The sequence below is a fragment of the Sciurus vulgaris genome, assembly GCF_902686455.1.
Source record: "Sciurus vulgaris genome assembly, chromosome: 3".
Classification (NCBI taxonomy): Eukaryota; Metazoa; Chordata; class Mammalia; order Rodentia; family Sciuridae; genus Sciurus; species Sciurus vulgaris.
In genome coordinates, this window is record NC_136463.1 from 132,803,712 (window position 1) to 132,821,070 (window position 17,359).

Here is a 17,359-nt window from a genome sequence, read left to right on the forward strand (position 1 = left end):
CATAAGATGATGGATGAAACTCCGGAGGTAGATGAAGCTCCTGAGGAATTAAGTACAGGAAGCAGAATCTTGAACAGTAGTTATATTTAACAGGTAGGATGAGGTTGAAGAGCCACCAGAAAAGTGGGATGGACAAGCCATTAACATATGAAGGTCAAGGGAAGTGAAAAATCTTCAAGTAAAAATAACTTTAAAAGACTTACAGTTATCAAAGAGGAACTACAGTCTTTGTGAAGCATGGTAACATCTTAAGTATTAAAATACTTTTCTGTAATCTCAAAGCAATTTCATTAAATAGCTTAAAAATCATATGAGTTTCTCATGCTCTGAAAGAATATTGATAATGCTGCACAGAAAGTGTAGTGTATCCATGTTTGTTGAAATAAAGGTCTTATTTATGGATACTGTTCCAAGGAAAGTGATAGCACCTGGCCTATCACTTCAAAGAGTAGAAGAATACACGGTCATAAAGAGAACACAGTAGCCAGAAAGGCTGTAAACACAATGTCAGGTTACAAAAAATTACTCCAAACTCAATAATAAAAATAGTGACAAATAGCTGCCATTTATTTTTTGCTATGTACAAGGCACAGTGCTAAGAATTTCACACGCAGTATCTCATTTCAGCCTCACAAAACCATACGAAGTAAATATTATTAGTTGAAGCTTACAGTGACTCTGAAAAGTTATTGCCCAACCAGAAATGAAAGACCCTGGCTTTAAACTGAAAAACTGGGCTCTTAGCCATTAGATCGTAAGGCCCTGAAGTAAGTCACAAGCCCAGGTCAAAACAGACCTCACAGAAAAGGGTACAAAATAGAGTAGATCTTGTCCCTTAGCCATCCTGGTAAAAGATGGTCTCCTTTTCCTTGGAGAGGATGATCTGGAGTGAAAACTGGTTTGGGAGCATGGCCTTTAAGGTGATGTAAGATACAGTTTTAATTGTAGAGAATGGATTCAGTAATTCTCAGCCAATCCTTAGGTTGCCCTCAGTTAAAAATCCCCTTTAGGATTGTTCGAGAAATGTTTATGCATTGTGCTAGGTAATAGGGAGACAGCAATGAACAAAATGGACCCAGTTTCTGTCCTTATGCAATCAACAATCATGCGTGGTGTGTGTGTGTGTGTGTGTGTGTGTGTGTGTGTGTTTGGAGAAGAGATACTAAACAAATAGTTACATAAATAAAGATACCTTTACTAACTGTAATACAGATCATGGAGTTTAGTGAGTGTTATAACATTATTAGTGGGGTGGAACTAATTTAGACTACAATGTCCAGAAAAACTTCTCTATGGAAGAAACATTTAAAGGGAGACCTAAAGAAGGAGTATAGGAGTATGAACTAGATTGAAAGCAGGAGGGGCAGAAGTGACTTGGCAGATTCATGGCAGTGAAAGCAAGCCATCATGTGTGGCTGAAGCACTGTAAACAATGGGGTGAATGGCAGGAACTGGACTGTAGATAAGAAGAACTAGTTCAGAATAATCTGAATTTTGAGGATGCTAGGTGACTAATAGAGTGAAAATTATGGTAACAACAAGAGTGGAAATCATGAAATGAGAACCTCTTATTTCCTCCAGGTTCCTGACTTTCTGCCTAAATCTCTCTTTATCATCATCGTCATTATGGTTAGATATTAGGTGTCCCCAAAAATTCATGTGGAAGACAATGCAAGAAAGTTTGGAGGTAAAATTATTTGAGTTATGGGAGTCTTAATCAGTGCATTCATCCTCCGATAGGGATTAATGGCAGGTAGTTTGTGGCTGGAGGAGGTGGGTAATTGAAGGCATGCCTGTGGGGTATATATTTTGTCTTTGGTAAGGGAAGTCTCTCTCACTCTCTTTCTGCCTCCTGGTGCCATGTTCCCAGTTGCTCTCTTCTGCCATACCCTTCTGCCATGATGTTCTGTCTTACCTCAAGCCTCTAGGAATGGAGTGGTCTTCTGTGAACTGAGACCTCTGAAATCATGAATCCCTAAATAAACTTCCTCCTCTAATTGTTCTTGTCTGGTCCTTTGGTCACAGAAGCAAAAGAGCTAACTAAAACTATCATCATAGTCATCATCAACATAAAAAAATAGCTACATGTACCAACTCATTTCCAAGGCTATTTAACTCTGTGACTGGAATGAAGCAAGGGTCACTGGTTGTTATGATTTGGGGGTTCTGGCTGCTTGACTAATTTTAGTGTAAAGTTATCAGATTTACAACAGACTAAATACTCAATTTTGAAAACACAAATCTTGTGTACAATGGTTTGATCATTTTTCTATCAAGATCACCTCAGGTCAGAACACACTATCAGTGATTTATTGATCATTCACCTAATATGTGTGGATCAGTGTGGATAGATTAATTGAATAACTCAGACCTTAAAACAATTGTTGTTTGTCCCTAAAGAAGAATCTAGATATACCTGGGTTAAAAGACCTGAAAGACTCTCAGAGAAATGTTAACCAAGTAATGAAAATATGATTTTCCTTGAAAGAGAGAAGAGTATTAGATATTACTAAATAGTCATAATTTTAGAAAACTTGCACTAATGAGACTAAAATTTGGGTGAAGGACATAATGAAATTGTAAAAAACAAAAACTGAAACAAAAATAACCCTCAATAGTGGGACATTTTTGAAGACTGCTGTTAGTATATAACTTTGCTACCAGAGATTATATTTGTCAAATATATGTAAGAATTATTTTAGATTTTATCATTGCTAGTGTTTTTAATGAACACCCTTAAGTGTGCTTGAAAAATTGTTTCTGCTGGTGTTCTAAATCTCTCTGTTTCAACCTCCTTTGCAATTATCATTTGCATTACCTTTGAAGAAATAATTTGGACCAAACAAAAATAAATACAATTCATCTATATTTGAATTATCACAAATCCCTAATTAATGTAGTCCAAATTAATAAGAGTTTACTGCATTTATAAAAATGGAAATTTATATAAGACAGTTATTCAATGTCTAAATCTCTAGAAAGCTAGCTTGAAAAGAATGTCAGATATTCAAATTTTTAATTTTTAAATCTACATCTGTGAACTCAGTAATTCTATTCTGACATTTTAAAATGTAGACATCCATCATTTCCCCAACATTTACAGATATTAATAAATACCTCCTTTTGTGACCATCTGTGCAAATGTATAAATTAAATCACAAAAAAAGATTGTTGATATTTTTACTTTAAAAGTGTGTATAAGGCATTTGGTTGGCTTAAACAGTTTCAGTTATAAAACTATAATAAATAACCCACATACTCCTTTAGAAAATCTAGACTTTTCCATTCATTCTAAATGACATAAAAACGACAATAAAAATTTATGATGTAAAAATCTCCAATCATTATAGAAGGAATAATTTCACAGTATAGAATGTTAGTTACTTCTTTCCAGAGCAAAACCAGGTTATCATCTCTAGCTCACAGATCAGATTTCTGAACTGATAATGAAAGCTGATTTTCAGAGAATATTTTGTGGGCATAATCAAAGATAAAAAGGAAACTATTTGATGATCAGCATTCTTCACTATGAATTGCTCATGCTAAATATAACATGAATTTAAAGCAGAACTAGAATTTCCATTAATTGAAGATGAATTGTCAGTGATATACTGAAAGTTGGGCTGTGGGAATGTCCACCTCAGGTGCAGGAAATAAGGTTTTGCACTGTGTGTAGAAAATTAAAATAATAAAACTGACTATAAAAGTAGTCTACTTTTTATTTTCATTATATGCTGGTATTTCTAAACTATGTTAATGAAGTACTCCTCCCTGACAAAATATTTTTTGTTGATCTAAATTCCAAACAAATACAGTGGCTACAGTTGAGTTTTAATAATAATATATGTAAACTTAAAGTTAGAACATTTTTGTGAGGTGTGGTGGTGCATACCTGTAAACCAAGCAACTCGGGAGACTAAGGCAGGAGGACAGCTAGTTCTAGGCCAGACTGGGAAACTTAGCAAGATCCTGTCTAAAAATAAAAGGGGCTGGAGGTGTAGCTCAGTGACAGAGCACCCCTGGGTTCAATCCTCAATATTACAGACAAACAAAAAAATTAGGACATTTTTGTTGTTTGTGGTTTTAATTAACTACATGGAAGTTAATATAGAGGATTTGTAGCTACACAATTGAACTCCCAATTCACAGTGACTCCACTACACCTGTTCATTTTAAGAGTAAGTCCCTGATAGTTAGAAAGTATTCCATGCCAGTGCAGATGCCATCTATATTTGCAAGCTCTGTGTCACTCCTGTTCTGGTATTTCAATAGTTGATTTGAAGTAAACACAGGATAGAATACTAATATTAATGATAAAGAAACAAATCTTGAGATATTTCAGTTTCTTCATTTGACATGGTGTATTTGGAATTTTTATATTTTAAGTATAAGAATGAGAATGCCAACTGTGAGGTGTACTGTTCTTGTTTTATAAATATCAGTTTTAGCTTTTACATGAAATATTTTACTGACTGGATAATTTCATTAATTGAAATTTATGTTTAAAGTTGTTACATGCTTTAAAACCAAAAAAACAAAGTTAAAAAACCAAAATCATCGTTCTTTTAGAGCTAAACGCACTTTTTGATTTGAAAGTAATATAAATTTGTAAGAATTGAGCTATATTCTCAGCCCCCAAAATAAACCTAAAAGAGAGATATTAATTTAATCACCAAAAGTGATTAAATTCTGTAACATGTTAATACAGAAAGTTGTGGAACATTTACCCCATGAGAAGTGATGATTCAGTTACCTGCCTTAAGTGATGATGGTTTCAGGTATACAGACATGAAAAATTTTGGAGTTTTTGGGGGTTCATGGATTCCATGGACCAGATCCTTGATAAGCCCTGTCTTGACTCTAGAATTTTCTAATTATTTACTTATCTCCCCCTCAAACTCTGACCACCTCTCAAGTCTCTGTCAGCTTCATCTCCTCTTTCTGCATACATGGAGATGATATATGTGGAGAGTAAGCAGTACAGGGGCTGGCAGAGGAGGAGGCGTCCATCAAAGGATAGCTTTCCACTCATGATTATTCTAGTCCATGTGTTCTCCTTTCCTAAATTTACATTAGGCCACCCTTCATGTCCTTCAGTTCAGTAAATTCTAAGTATACTAATTTGTTTACCCAGCTAGATAACCAGGTCTGTGAAGGTGTTTTTCATACTTTCTATTTGAGAGGGGAAATATTTTCATGTTCCTTTCCTGTCTAGGGACAAGTTCACTGCTTCTTTATTCTCCATCAAAAACTCATATTAACTGGTTATACTATTTTGCTAACAAAGTCTTGAAATTTTAGAAATTGGCTAAAACAATACTTCCTCATGTGCCATCCTCTCCTCTTGCCCAAGTCCCAAGTCATGCATCATAGGGTTCGCCAGCCTATCAGTTTTTGCTGGAGAGTTGCTCTTTATGCATACCAACCATATTTAAAGCTCTCTGACCTCCCAGCAAAGTGCTGTCACTTTATTCAAAGAGCTACTTGAAAGGTGAAAGCAGCTAAAAGGTATCTCTTTTGCAAATTGTTCTGAGCTATATTAAGTCAGCTACTTAGGTAATGCAGTACAATAGACAAACTTATTTTTTGTTCTAACCAGTTTCTTTTTGCTTTTGTCTTATATAAATAATACATTTTATTTCTTGTTGTAAAGGTTGTGCAAATTTCCACCAACTGTCCACTGAAGCATTTAGAATAAAAAGATAAGCTACAGGAAACCAAACATGTCCTAAATAAAGTCTGAATATAAACTTTAAACCAACTACTAATCATTTTGTAAACCTGCAGGTGTTCAGCCTAGAAATTCTTTTTTTTTTTTTGTAGTGTTGGGGATTGAACCCAGGGCCTTGTGCTTGACAGGCAAGCACTCTACCGACTGAGCTACATCCCCAGCCCCAGCCTAGAAATTCTACCTTTTAAAAATTATATGTTGCATATATTTGTAGCTGAAAATTCCAAACACAAAAAAATCAAGTGAATAATAATCCTTATTATTGTTAAGGATTTTGTAACCAATCTTAACTAAATAAATCTATACTGAGTGAAGATGCAAAATACACAAACCTTCAGTAGTCTTCTCCCAAGTGACAAGAAAAATTTTAGAAAAATATTCAACAAATTGACTTGAAAATGTCTTTTTTTAAAATATATATATATATATTTTTAGTTTTCACTAAAAGGGTAATTACTAATACAGGATTTAACACAGGAAAAAAAGAATACCCATAATATTTTTTAAAAAGGTGTTATTAATGTTTGCTCAGCAAACCAATTACTTAATGGAAATGTACCAAAGCTTGCAGTAGTGACAGTAAATTGTAGATAATGGTTTTCTGTTGAGAATGTATTCTGTTGAGTGGGGGTGGGTGTTAGTACGTTCATTGTATACTTAATATTTACATTCTTCACAACATATATCAGGCTAATCATCCAACTTTGTATATAATTTAATACATATAAAGCTAAAGTTATATGTGCTTAAAGAATAGAAAAATATTGAATCATATCTGTTGCATAATTTCCCCATTACTTAAATATAGGAACTAATGAATCTTTTAAGACATAATGCTTACTTTTAAAAAACTTTAATTTTAAGCTAGTCTCTTTTTTCAATAATTAACTTTAAAACAGTTCTAAATTATCCAAATATCTATTTAAATTAAGGCAATGTTAAGAAAGACTGTGATGTCTTCATAATAGAGTACTACTGTAGAAATGAGATTTTTATAAAGTTAATAAGTAATTACTATATGCTTTAAAAAAAAACTGAGTAAACTTTAAGAGCTTTGTTAAACAGTAGCTATTGAGCAAAAATTTTCGCACAGTATGTCCCTGCTCCATGTAATCGTGCTATATTTCTGTCATGTTGAAGCAAAAAATGTTCATCATTTTGTCAGCTCTGTCTGAAAAACAGAGAATTACCTTCCCAAGCTCTGGAGATTTATGCTTTTAATTACCTCCTATCTGCTTCACTACCCTCCAAACCTAAGATTCAATATAAATAGTCTTATTTATGGGAAAATGTAAAATGTTTGACAAAAACCGGTTATCATTTTCTAGCTTTCCATTTGATGCTATTGATTCCTTCTGTGTTTCAGTACTGTACCTTTTTCTCTAGACAGAATCAGTTGGTTTTTCAAACTTACAATATTATTCATTTATCTAATAATTTATACTGCTTAACAGTAGATATAAACTTTAAAAGCAGCTTTTCAGTTCCCAGCCCAGCAATAAGATTATTATCACTGTGGTATCTCTTTATTTAATCATTTGCTGCAGAGTTAACAATTTAAGTATGACGTCTTCAATCCCCTCATCATAAATATTCTTATCAGTGAGGACCAACTTCCATGGCTTATTTTGTTTCTGAATAGAAGGTCATATTAGCATAGGTGAAACAGCACCCTTGAACACACAAACATATAACTTATATGTAATTGTATATATAGTCATCCCTTAGTATCTGTCAGGGATTGGTTCCAGGACCTCCCTTGGATATCAAAATCTGTGGATGCTGAAATTTCTTATATAAAATGACAAGTATTCACATATAACCTATGTATATCCTCCCATACTCTTTAAATAATCTCTGGAGTATTTATAATGCCTAATACAATGTAAATGCTATGTAAATAGTATTATACTATGTTGTTTAGGGAATGACAATAAGAAAAGAACATAAATGTTCCTTACAGACACATTTTTTTTCCCAAATATTTTTGATCTAGGACTGGTTGAATCCAGAGGTGGAAACCATGGATACAAGGGACCTACTGTATCTAATTTCCATATACTTAAATAAATAGAACTATAAAGGAGTTGCCTTCTACCCCCAAGGGCTTTCAAGAGAAACAGAACAGATGCGTATGGATGACTGGAGTGATTGTATCCATACATGTGAGGGAGGGAGCCATTAATCTGTAGCTTTAACCCATGTGTAGATGTTTGTTGGATGTATGTGACAGTGGTCTTGCAGAAGGATCAAATATTGGCAATTGAATGTTCAAAAGTTTTGCCTGATATTGGTTAGGGTAAAGTACCACCACATACAGTGACTGAAAATTCTGGAAGTATAAGATACACTTATTTTTTTAAGTACTATGTTGGTTAGAATTGCAAATAAAAGGCTTAGTATTTTTTTTTTTTAATCTTCTAGAGGCCATTTCAAGAGATGCACTTCTAAATTTAAAGCAATGAATCCAGCTACTAAGCTTAGGAAAAAAAGTCTAATAAAGATACTACATACACATGGGGCTGGGGTTGTGGTTCAGTGGTAGAGTGTTTGCCTAGAATGTGTGAGGCACTGGGTTCGATTCTCAGCACCACATAGAACTAAATGAACAAAATAAAGGTCTATCAACATCTAAAAAAATTTTTTAAAATATACTACACATGTTCAAGAAAGACAGGAAAAAAAGAAAATTTGTTGCACTTTTGTGCCAAAAGAAAGAGGAAGAAGGGAAAAAAGGAGTTAAGAAGAGAGGGAGAAGACTGAGTAGAAAAGAAAAGGAGATTTAGAGAAGAACACAAAGGAAGAGAAACTGATAATAGAATTTTTAGAGTTGAAATCAGCCAAAGAAGTCAATAGCTAATGGCAGAAACCCCTAAAAGAATGTTACATAATAATAATTAAAAAGCCTAATCCTTCAGGAAGCCCAAGCAAATGCCCCTGTGGCTGAGGGCCTCTTCTGCTTTTGCTGCAAGGGACATCTTCAAAGGCATGTCTGTGTCCTGGCCACTTTGACTTCTCAGAGAACCACAGCTGCTGCAGGGACTTGCTGCCTCAGGGCAGCTGGTGGGGAGGTGGAGTTAGGTTTGTTGGCCAGAGGAGGCAGAGGACCCGCCAAGAGTAAGTGGAAAGGGAGTGTATGTGGGACCCAGATTTGTAGCTTTCTCCCTAATCTCATGACTGCCCAGTTCTCCACAGGATGAGGCCAGGACCTCCAAGGCAGAGACAGCACTAAGGCCTCTGAAATGACAGATGGTACATGGGGGCAGTTTGTTTATGCACTGTATTATTTTAGCTGCTAAAGAAATCAGGAAGTGGGAATAGGATAAAAACTAAAAAGAGAGAGTGAGAGAAAGAGCCAGGAGAATATAACATAAATGGTTTTATCTAAATGAAAGCTGGAAAGATGACAAAGATGCAAAATCCAGAGTAGGTGGCACTGCAGAAGTATCAACTGCACACAAATGCAGTCATGGGAATCAAGGGTGTTCACTGAATGACTATTTCCTGAAATTTCAGAGAGATTTATAGTAAAGAATAGGAGCGTAAGGTCACCTACAGAAATAGTCACACAAATGGTCCTCCTACCATTTTAACTTATAAGCGAGCCTTCAACTTCCTGCTCATTTGTACTTAATCATCCTAATGGAATTCAATGAAAGGGCATGAGGTCATCTCCTTATGTGTTGGGACATGAGAAAATATAGAATAGCAAAAATAAGAGAGGGGTGAAATGAGAGGTAGAGATATTGGATAACCCAAAACCAAATCAAACACAAAGAATAACATCAATAAAAATCACAAACCTAGAAAGTACCACCCAGTAAGGTGAAATAAAGAAAATGTGAATTATAATGTGATTCAAAGTTTAAGATGCTATTCAAAAAGTAATACTGTAAATTTAAAAAATCAAATAAATTAGCTCCAAATGAGTAATGAAAGCCTATGGAGTCAGTACTTAGGGACAGTATTGTGGTATTAGTGATGAATTCCAAAATTTCAGATATATTGAATTAAAGTACGTAAAACTTGATTTAAAAGATCATTAAACTCTCATTTGATTTGCCTATAAAGCATAAAGGATGCAGTCATAAATTAAGGATATTGATAATATACTGTGTTTTGAGATAATAGTAACAGTAGTAGTAATTATAATGTTGTAATAACAAAAGTAATAATATTGCTGTCATCTAAGGTTTAACATTTAAGAAAATCAAGTTGCTCTGCTTATGTAAGAATCTGTTTAAATTTATTTCATCCTTCTGCTACAATTTCCAAGGAATTGAAATTAATACGTAAATTATTTGCTATCTGCCAACTCTCCTTTTAGCCAAAAAGAGAGATATGTTAGCCTTATTTATTTATTTATTTTAGGTACTGGGGATTGAACCCAGGGCTTCACATGTTAGGTAAACACTCTACTACTGAGCTATATGCCAGGCCCTCAGAAAAAAATTTTAAGGTGTATGTCAGCTCATTTCCTTGGCAAGTTTTAACTCTGGAAATGGCACTTCCAAGTAAAAGGTAAAAATTCAGATTTAGGTTTATCAGTTTATGACCATACTACAGTTGCAATGTATCCATTCATTGGAGAATAAAGGGGCATTCAGGCTAAAACAACTTCATTCACCTTGTTCCATGTTAGGAGGAAAAAAAGGTGGTTAAAAAGAAAACAGGGATTGGGGTCTGTATACATTTGGGCAAATGTTTGGGACTCAGTTGGAAAGAATATTATTCCTGGACTGCAATGCCTGCCCCTTGGCAAAGTTAATGGTGTTAATTTGTAAAGGTTCATTTGGGAAATGTTTGTGATTAATGCCTGCTCATTTACATAACACTGTATTGTGTAAATAAAGCTGTGGCCTTTTGCTTTCCAAAAGTGGAGTTCTACTGAGATGGTAAAAGCTGGACAATGCAGGCTACAGAACACTTAAACTAGGTCACATTGAATTTTAATGCATAAGGCCTACCCTGGTACGTTTTATATGGGTAATGGAGAACTGCAGAATGCAGTCTGTTTACTGTGCAAATTTGCCTTCCAGATTTTTCAATAAACATATTTTCTACACTGAGGAGTGAAGCCAATTCAGTCTCAGGCTGATTTAGAAATGTTATTAAAGAAAATAAGGATGAGCATCTTCTTAATTCTTACATTAAAATGTAAATAGGGTAATTATAAAATAATAAACTCTCCCCCAAATAAAAAATGCTCAGTTTCAGAGCTCAGTTATGCAGATTGTAGCACCATTTCTAAACACTGAGAACATGTATATGTCACATTTGTGAATTTGCCATCCAGACTCTGTGTCTTTACTGCTCAGAATCTAAGCATGACTCAGAAATTTAATTTCTTTCTTTACTATCAACTGAGCTTTTGAACAGTCACAAAGAGGCTGGTGGTCATACACTTAGGTGTGAACATTTGTCTCTGTCTCCATTAGTACACACAAAGAAAGTGGCCAACATAGAATGGAATTCAAGTCAAAGCTGAACCTAATCCCAGAGAAATTCTAGGGCTTAAGAAGAAAATTATTGTACCTCTCCTCACCCAACCCGTGACACAAATTATAAACAGAATTTGGCTGGGTATCATGGCACACCTCTGTAATCCCAGAGGATGAGGCAGGAGGAGTTCAAATTCAGCCTAAGCAACTTCAGGAGACCTTGTTTCAAAATTTAAAAAAAAAAAAGGTATAAAGGGCTGTATCTCAGTGGTAGAGTACTTACCTACTCTGCATGATGCCCTGGGTTCAATCCCAAGTGTCACAAAATAAAGAAACAAACCAAAATAGATAAATAAAATAAGCAAAAAGGACTAGGATGCAGCTCAGAGTGGTATAGCACCCCTGGATTCAAGCCCTAGTAGTGCAAAAAACAAAAACAAAACAGAATTTGTAGTCATTTTTTCTGTTTTAGCCGTTCCAACTGTAAGATAGAGGTGTTATATCTTCCCCTACTGTGATACTGTGGAAATTATCTTTGTCATAGAGCTGGAGTGGTCCTCCCAAAGATCAAGTTCATTTTGGGTCTTACTAGAGAACAGGAAAAAGGCTGATGGTTGTGAAGCGATTTACCAAGTTCAGAATGAGGACTTATGTTCACTTTCAAAGACTCTTAACCTTACCATGCCACCTCTCTAACTATGGACTAATGAAAACAGAATAGGAGACACACAACATATTCTGGGGGTTGCAGATAAGGACAAATTCTAGATATTCTTATTCACATTGTTTGCTACTAAAAGATGCTACTGGATTCTGGAGCCTAGCCAAATGTTTGTCATATAGGAGGAATCAGTGCTCAGGAAAATGAATAAAGTTGTATGAGACAACATAATAGGAAGAACTGTGGATTTAGAGACAGGATACTTAGATTTATTTCCTAGCTCTGTCATTTATTGACTATAAAAACCTACAAAATAATCAAAAGATGGGAAATGCAAGTGTCTACCTATAAGGGGTGAGTTAAATAAATGATAGTATGTACATATATAGGCTATAATGTTAGTACTCTATTATTTTCAGAGCAAATTATCATAAAATTAAAACATTTTATTATTTTATAGTTTAGGTGGTTAGAAGTCTGATGTAGGTCTCACTGGGCTGAAATCCAGCTGGTAGCAGGACTGACTTCCCTTCTGGAGACTCTGGGGGAAAATAAACTTCTTTGTTTTCCCTGCTTCTAGAGGCTGCTGACATTCCTTGTCATCTGGCCCCTTCTTTTACTTTTAAAGCCAACACTGGCCAGTCAAGTCCTTCTTACATTGCAATACTCCAACCACCTCTTCTGTTTTCAAGGAGCCTTGTCACAACATTATCCAGATTATTTTTTACTTTAGGGCTATCTTATTAGCACTCTTAATTCCTCCTCACTAGGTGAAGTAATATATTAACAGGTTCCAGGATTTAAGACATGGACATTTTTGTCCATCACATTTGTAAAAAAAAAAGTAAGGAAGCTCTCTACATTGTGATAGGGCAAATTCTCGAGGATATATTATTTTGTAAAAAAAAAAAAAAAAAATACACAGCAAAGAAAAGCATAAATAATATGCTAGGTAGAAAAGGGAGGAAATAAGAATATATGTTCATATATAGTTATAGTTGCATAAGCAAACTCAGGAGAGAGATGCAAAAATATTAAAGTGGTTGAAAACCTGGAATGATGGCAAGGAGGGTAGAAAGATTGGGAATGAGATACAGCAAGATTTTTCAATGTATCTTTTAAAATCATTATACTTTTTGAACCATGAAAACATGTTTTCTTAACTTGAATGATTCAAAATTGCCCCGAGACCCCTATTACTGACTTGATTCTTAAAACCTTTTGATTTGAAGAGACTATCAACAGTCTTGTTACTTTTTTCTTCTTAAATAAACTCTTTTAACAGGCAAATCCTCATTTGTCAGTGGCTTTGTAGTAAACAAGTCTCTATATTCATGGACTTCATGAAATTCTGCATATTTACGAGACTTTCATAATTTTATTTTGAAATCCACTTGTATTGTGAGATGTTCACAAAATCTGGCATTGCTTCAGTGAGAAGACTAGTGTTAGAGATGGAACATGTCTTTAGGTGGGTATTCATTTTCTATAGGTCTGTTAAGTATTGGGCATTTTAGTTTATATTCATAAAAGTACAGAGGCTTTAATTTCTCTAGGTAACTAGATAAATTTGGACAACAAATGTGAAAAACTGTTAAATATACTTGGATGTATTTCAGTATTTATTCTTCTGGCTGTTTTTGGAAAAGTTCTTTATTATGCCTTAAATCTAATAATATTATCGTTTATTGCATTTAGTAGTTATATCTCTAGCATAAATTAATCTTTTATTCATAAAATATTTTGTGGTACATATCATTAATTATTCCTAGTCAGGTTTACAAGTATATATTCTACATATAGTGAAATTCCTTTAAAGGTATTCAGTTATCTGGGTTTTAAAAAGCAAAGACAGTCATATAACCATCATAGCATTGAAGATATAAGGTATGTTCACCACTCAAGAGTTCTCTCATGTCCTTTTGTGGACAATTGCCTAATCTCACCCTCAGCCACTGCAAAACGTTGATCTGACTATTCCCATAGTTTTACATTTTTGAAGAAAGTAATGCAAGTGCAGTTGTACAGTGAATGTATAATCTTTGTGTTCAACTTCTTTCATTTTATACATTGCCTTGTGTTTCATTCATGTTGTAGCATGTATTAGTACTTTATTTCTTTTTATTTCTGAGTAGTATTCCACTATATGGCTACATCAGTTTGTTTTTCCATCAGCTGATGAATGTTTGGGTTGATTTCAGTTTTGGGTGATCATGAATCCAGCACATATATAGGAATATTTGTTTTTATTCATCTTGGATAACACCTAAATGCAGGATTGCTGGGTCACATGGGAAATATTTGCATAATTTCATGAAATTTCTTACAAAAAACTTCCAAAGTGGCCACACCATTTTGTATTCTCATGATGTATGACAGTTCTAGTTGTTCCTCATCCTAGGTACTTGGTACTTTCAATTTATTTAATGCTTCTCTGTTTGCTTGTTTGTTTGTTTGTTTTGGTACCAGGGATTGAACCCAGCAGTTCTTAAATATTAAACCATATCCTCAGCCCTTTTTATTTTGAGACAGAGTCTCACTAAGTTGCTTGGGGCCTTGCTACGTTGTCTAGGCTGACTTTGAACTTGTGATCCCCCTGTCTCAGCCCAAGTCACTGGGATTATAATTTTAATGCTTCTAATAGGTGTAATGATATCTGATGGTGGTTTTAATCTTCATTTCTCTACTAAATAAAATATATGGTTTATCATGTTGAGTATTTTTATGTGCTTGTCCTTCATATTTCTTCTTTATTAAATGATGGTTCAAATAATTTATTACTGAATTATAAGTTATTTATGTGTTTTATATATATGTCCTTAGGTAGATCCAATATTTTCTTTCAGTCTATATTTGTCTTCATTTTCTTAAAGAGTGTAATAATGTCATCTGAAGAACAAAATTTTACAATTTTGATGAAACCCAATATGTCAATAATTTTATGGTTTATATTTTTCATTTTCTTTCTAAGAAATTCTTGCCTCACAAAAGGAGGTCAAATGAATTTTCTCTCATGTTTTCTTCTAGACATTTTAGTTTTAAATTTATATGATCCATTTGAATTAATTCTTATGCTTCATATGAGGTAGCGGTCAAGGTTCTTTTTTAAAAATTTGCATGTGGATATCTACTTGTTTTAGCACTATTTTTTGAAGTACTTCTGCAAAGTTATTGACAAGTGACCATATAGGCACATAAAGGTTTTCTGAACTTTGTCCCTCTCTGTTGCTTAATATGTGCAATATTCTTTCTCCAGTTTTACAGTCTTGATTACTACAGACTTTTTTATTTAGTAAGTACTGAAATAAGAAAATGTAAGTTTTTAGTAAGTACTGAAATAAGAAAAAATGTAAGTTTTTAGTAAGTACTGAAATAAGAAAATGTAAGTTTTTAAAATCTGTACTTAAAAAAATGTTTGTCTTATCTCATGAATTTCTTTTCTGTATACATTTAAGAAACTGTAATTTTCTACCCAAAATAAGTCTTTGGGGATTTCAATCAGGATACTGGTGGGTCTATAGTTTGGGGAGAATTGACATCAATTAATAGTACTGAGACTTTGAATGAATTAAAAACATATTTATAATTTATTTAAGTATATTAAATTCTTCCTTTTTTTCTTTTTTGGTACCTGGGATTGAACTCTGAGGCACTTAGCCACTGTGCCACATCCCTAGTCCTTTTCTGTATTTTAGTTAGAGACAGAGTCTCACTGAGTTGGTTAGGGCCTCACTAAGTTCCTGAAGCTGACTTTGAACTCATGATCCTCTTGCCTCAGCCTCCCGAACCAGTGGGCTTATAGGCATATGCCACCATGCCAGCCCTATATTAAATTCTTGAAGAAGGAATTTTACCAGGTACCAAAAAATTTCATGGGAATTTTGATTGGAATTGTATTAAATATAATTTTATAAATAATGACAAACATCTTTTTTTCTAAGGACAGTAATTTTATTACACTTATTATATAAAATTATCAAAATATCTTTGAATGGTATATGTGAACAAGAATATTGATAATTTTAGTATTTCTTTAAAACATTAATCTTACAGTATGCTCTTCGTAAAATGGCTTCTGGGGTTGAGTAACCCAGGAATTACCAGAAATAACATGGCCTTCAGATTTATACTGGTAATTACTGGTAATTGACTTTACTTAATAATTGGATATTACAAATATTCTACTATTATTTGTTTTGCTTTCCTGTTACTTTGTTTACACAGTTTTAAATTTACTTTTATTAAAAAGATTGATTTTTGTCACCCCTTCCCTTTTCTTTAGCAGGATGATCATGCTGGTCAGATGAGACAAATTATGAAGCTTTCCCTGTATTTCCATGTTCTGGGAAAATGTAAATTGTACAGTAAATTATTCTCTGAGATATTTAACAAGATTTAGCACACACTTGAAATGTGACACTTCATATCAAGAGTAATAACAATTGTTTTCTTCAGCATTCATTGCATTTTAATTTTTTTCATATTTTACGCTATTTGAGTATTTTTGACAACATGATTGGTGAGATTAAATGTAAAAGGGTATAAGTGAGACTGATTACATAGAGAAATTCTTAATTTCTGATATCACTCATTTTTTCTATTCAAGTTTTAAACACTGAACCCAAATCCCTTAGAAATCTGGCACACAAAAATGAGTGAGCTAGCAGTAGGAAGGGCTGCTATAGAGTGTACAAATATGAAGATATGTACAGATTAAGACCGATCAGACTTCCAGCCTGACAAAACAGAGAACAATGAAAGGATGATACTCACATCTGAATTAAAGCGAAGTTGACAGACATTACAAGAAATAACTTGTTTCTTCTTTGGGGGAATGGATACTCCAAATGTGTGGTTAATGACTGCTTTTTGCACAGGATCCATCTGAAGAGTAAATGATAAAAATTAGTCAAATTATATCTTCAAAGGATAGACAATAGTGTGCAAATGAAAGTGTCTTTAGTATTCCTAAATATTTTAACTTTTAATTCTCAAACAGGGATAATAAAGAATCTCACTAAATAGTAATAGTCTTACCTCCAAGAATTAAGAAAAAAAACAAATGACAAAAAAGCTTTTTTGAAATTATAACACAAAAAGAGACCACAAGAGAATCACCACATTCCAAGAAACCTAATACCTACAAAAGAACCTTGCATATCCTTAAAAGAATCATAAAACACAGAAACTTAAGATACAAATGTCAGAGTTAAAATTAAGTTGTTAATATTTTCCCTGCAGAACTGAAAATACTTACAATGGTCTCGAGTGACCTCAGTAATGAGTATTACAGACACATTCAAATTCTTAATTTTTTGATTTATGGTAAAATCATAAATAGTAGGCTTTTATTACCGCACAGAAAATGTTAATCTTTATCATAAAATAAGGCATTAACTCTCATGTCCTATAGATTGAAATTCATCCTACTGGAAACGCATGTCACAATTATACACTCAAATGTCTATGACACTGGTTAATATGCAACCCTGTTTAAATATTGATCAAGTAAAGTTTTGATTTAAT

General features: G+C 33.7%; 1 protein-coding gene across 12 annotated transcripts in view; it reads right to left on the reverse strand.

Moving 5' to 3' along the window:
• ZNF385B (zinc finger protein 385B) overlaps positions 1-17,359 on the reverse strand; it is a 361,157-nt gene that overhangs the window by 45,868 nt on the left and 297,930 nt on the right. For all 12 annotated transcript variants that reach the window (XM_079132968.1, XM_079132976.1, XM_079132975.1 and 9 more), the window contains one exon: positions 16,607-16,717. In XM_079132968.1, the coding sequence (XP_078989094.1) occupies positions 16,607-16,717 (111 nt within the window). The remainder of the gene's footprint in view (positions 1-16,606; positions 16,718-17,359) is intronic.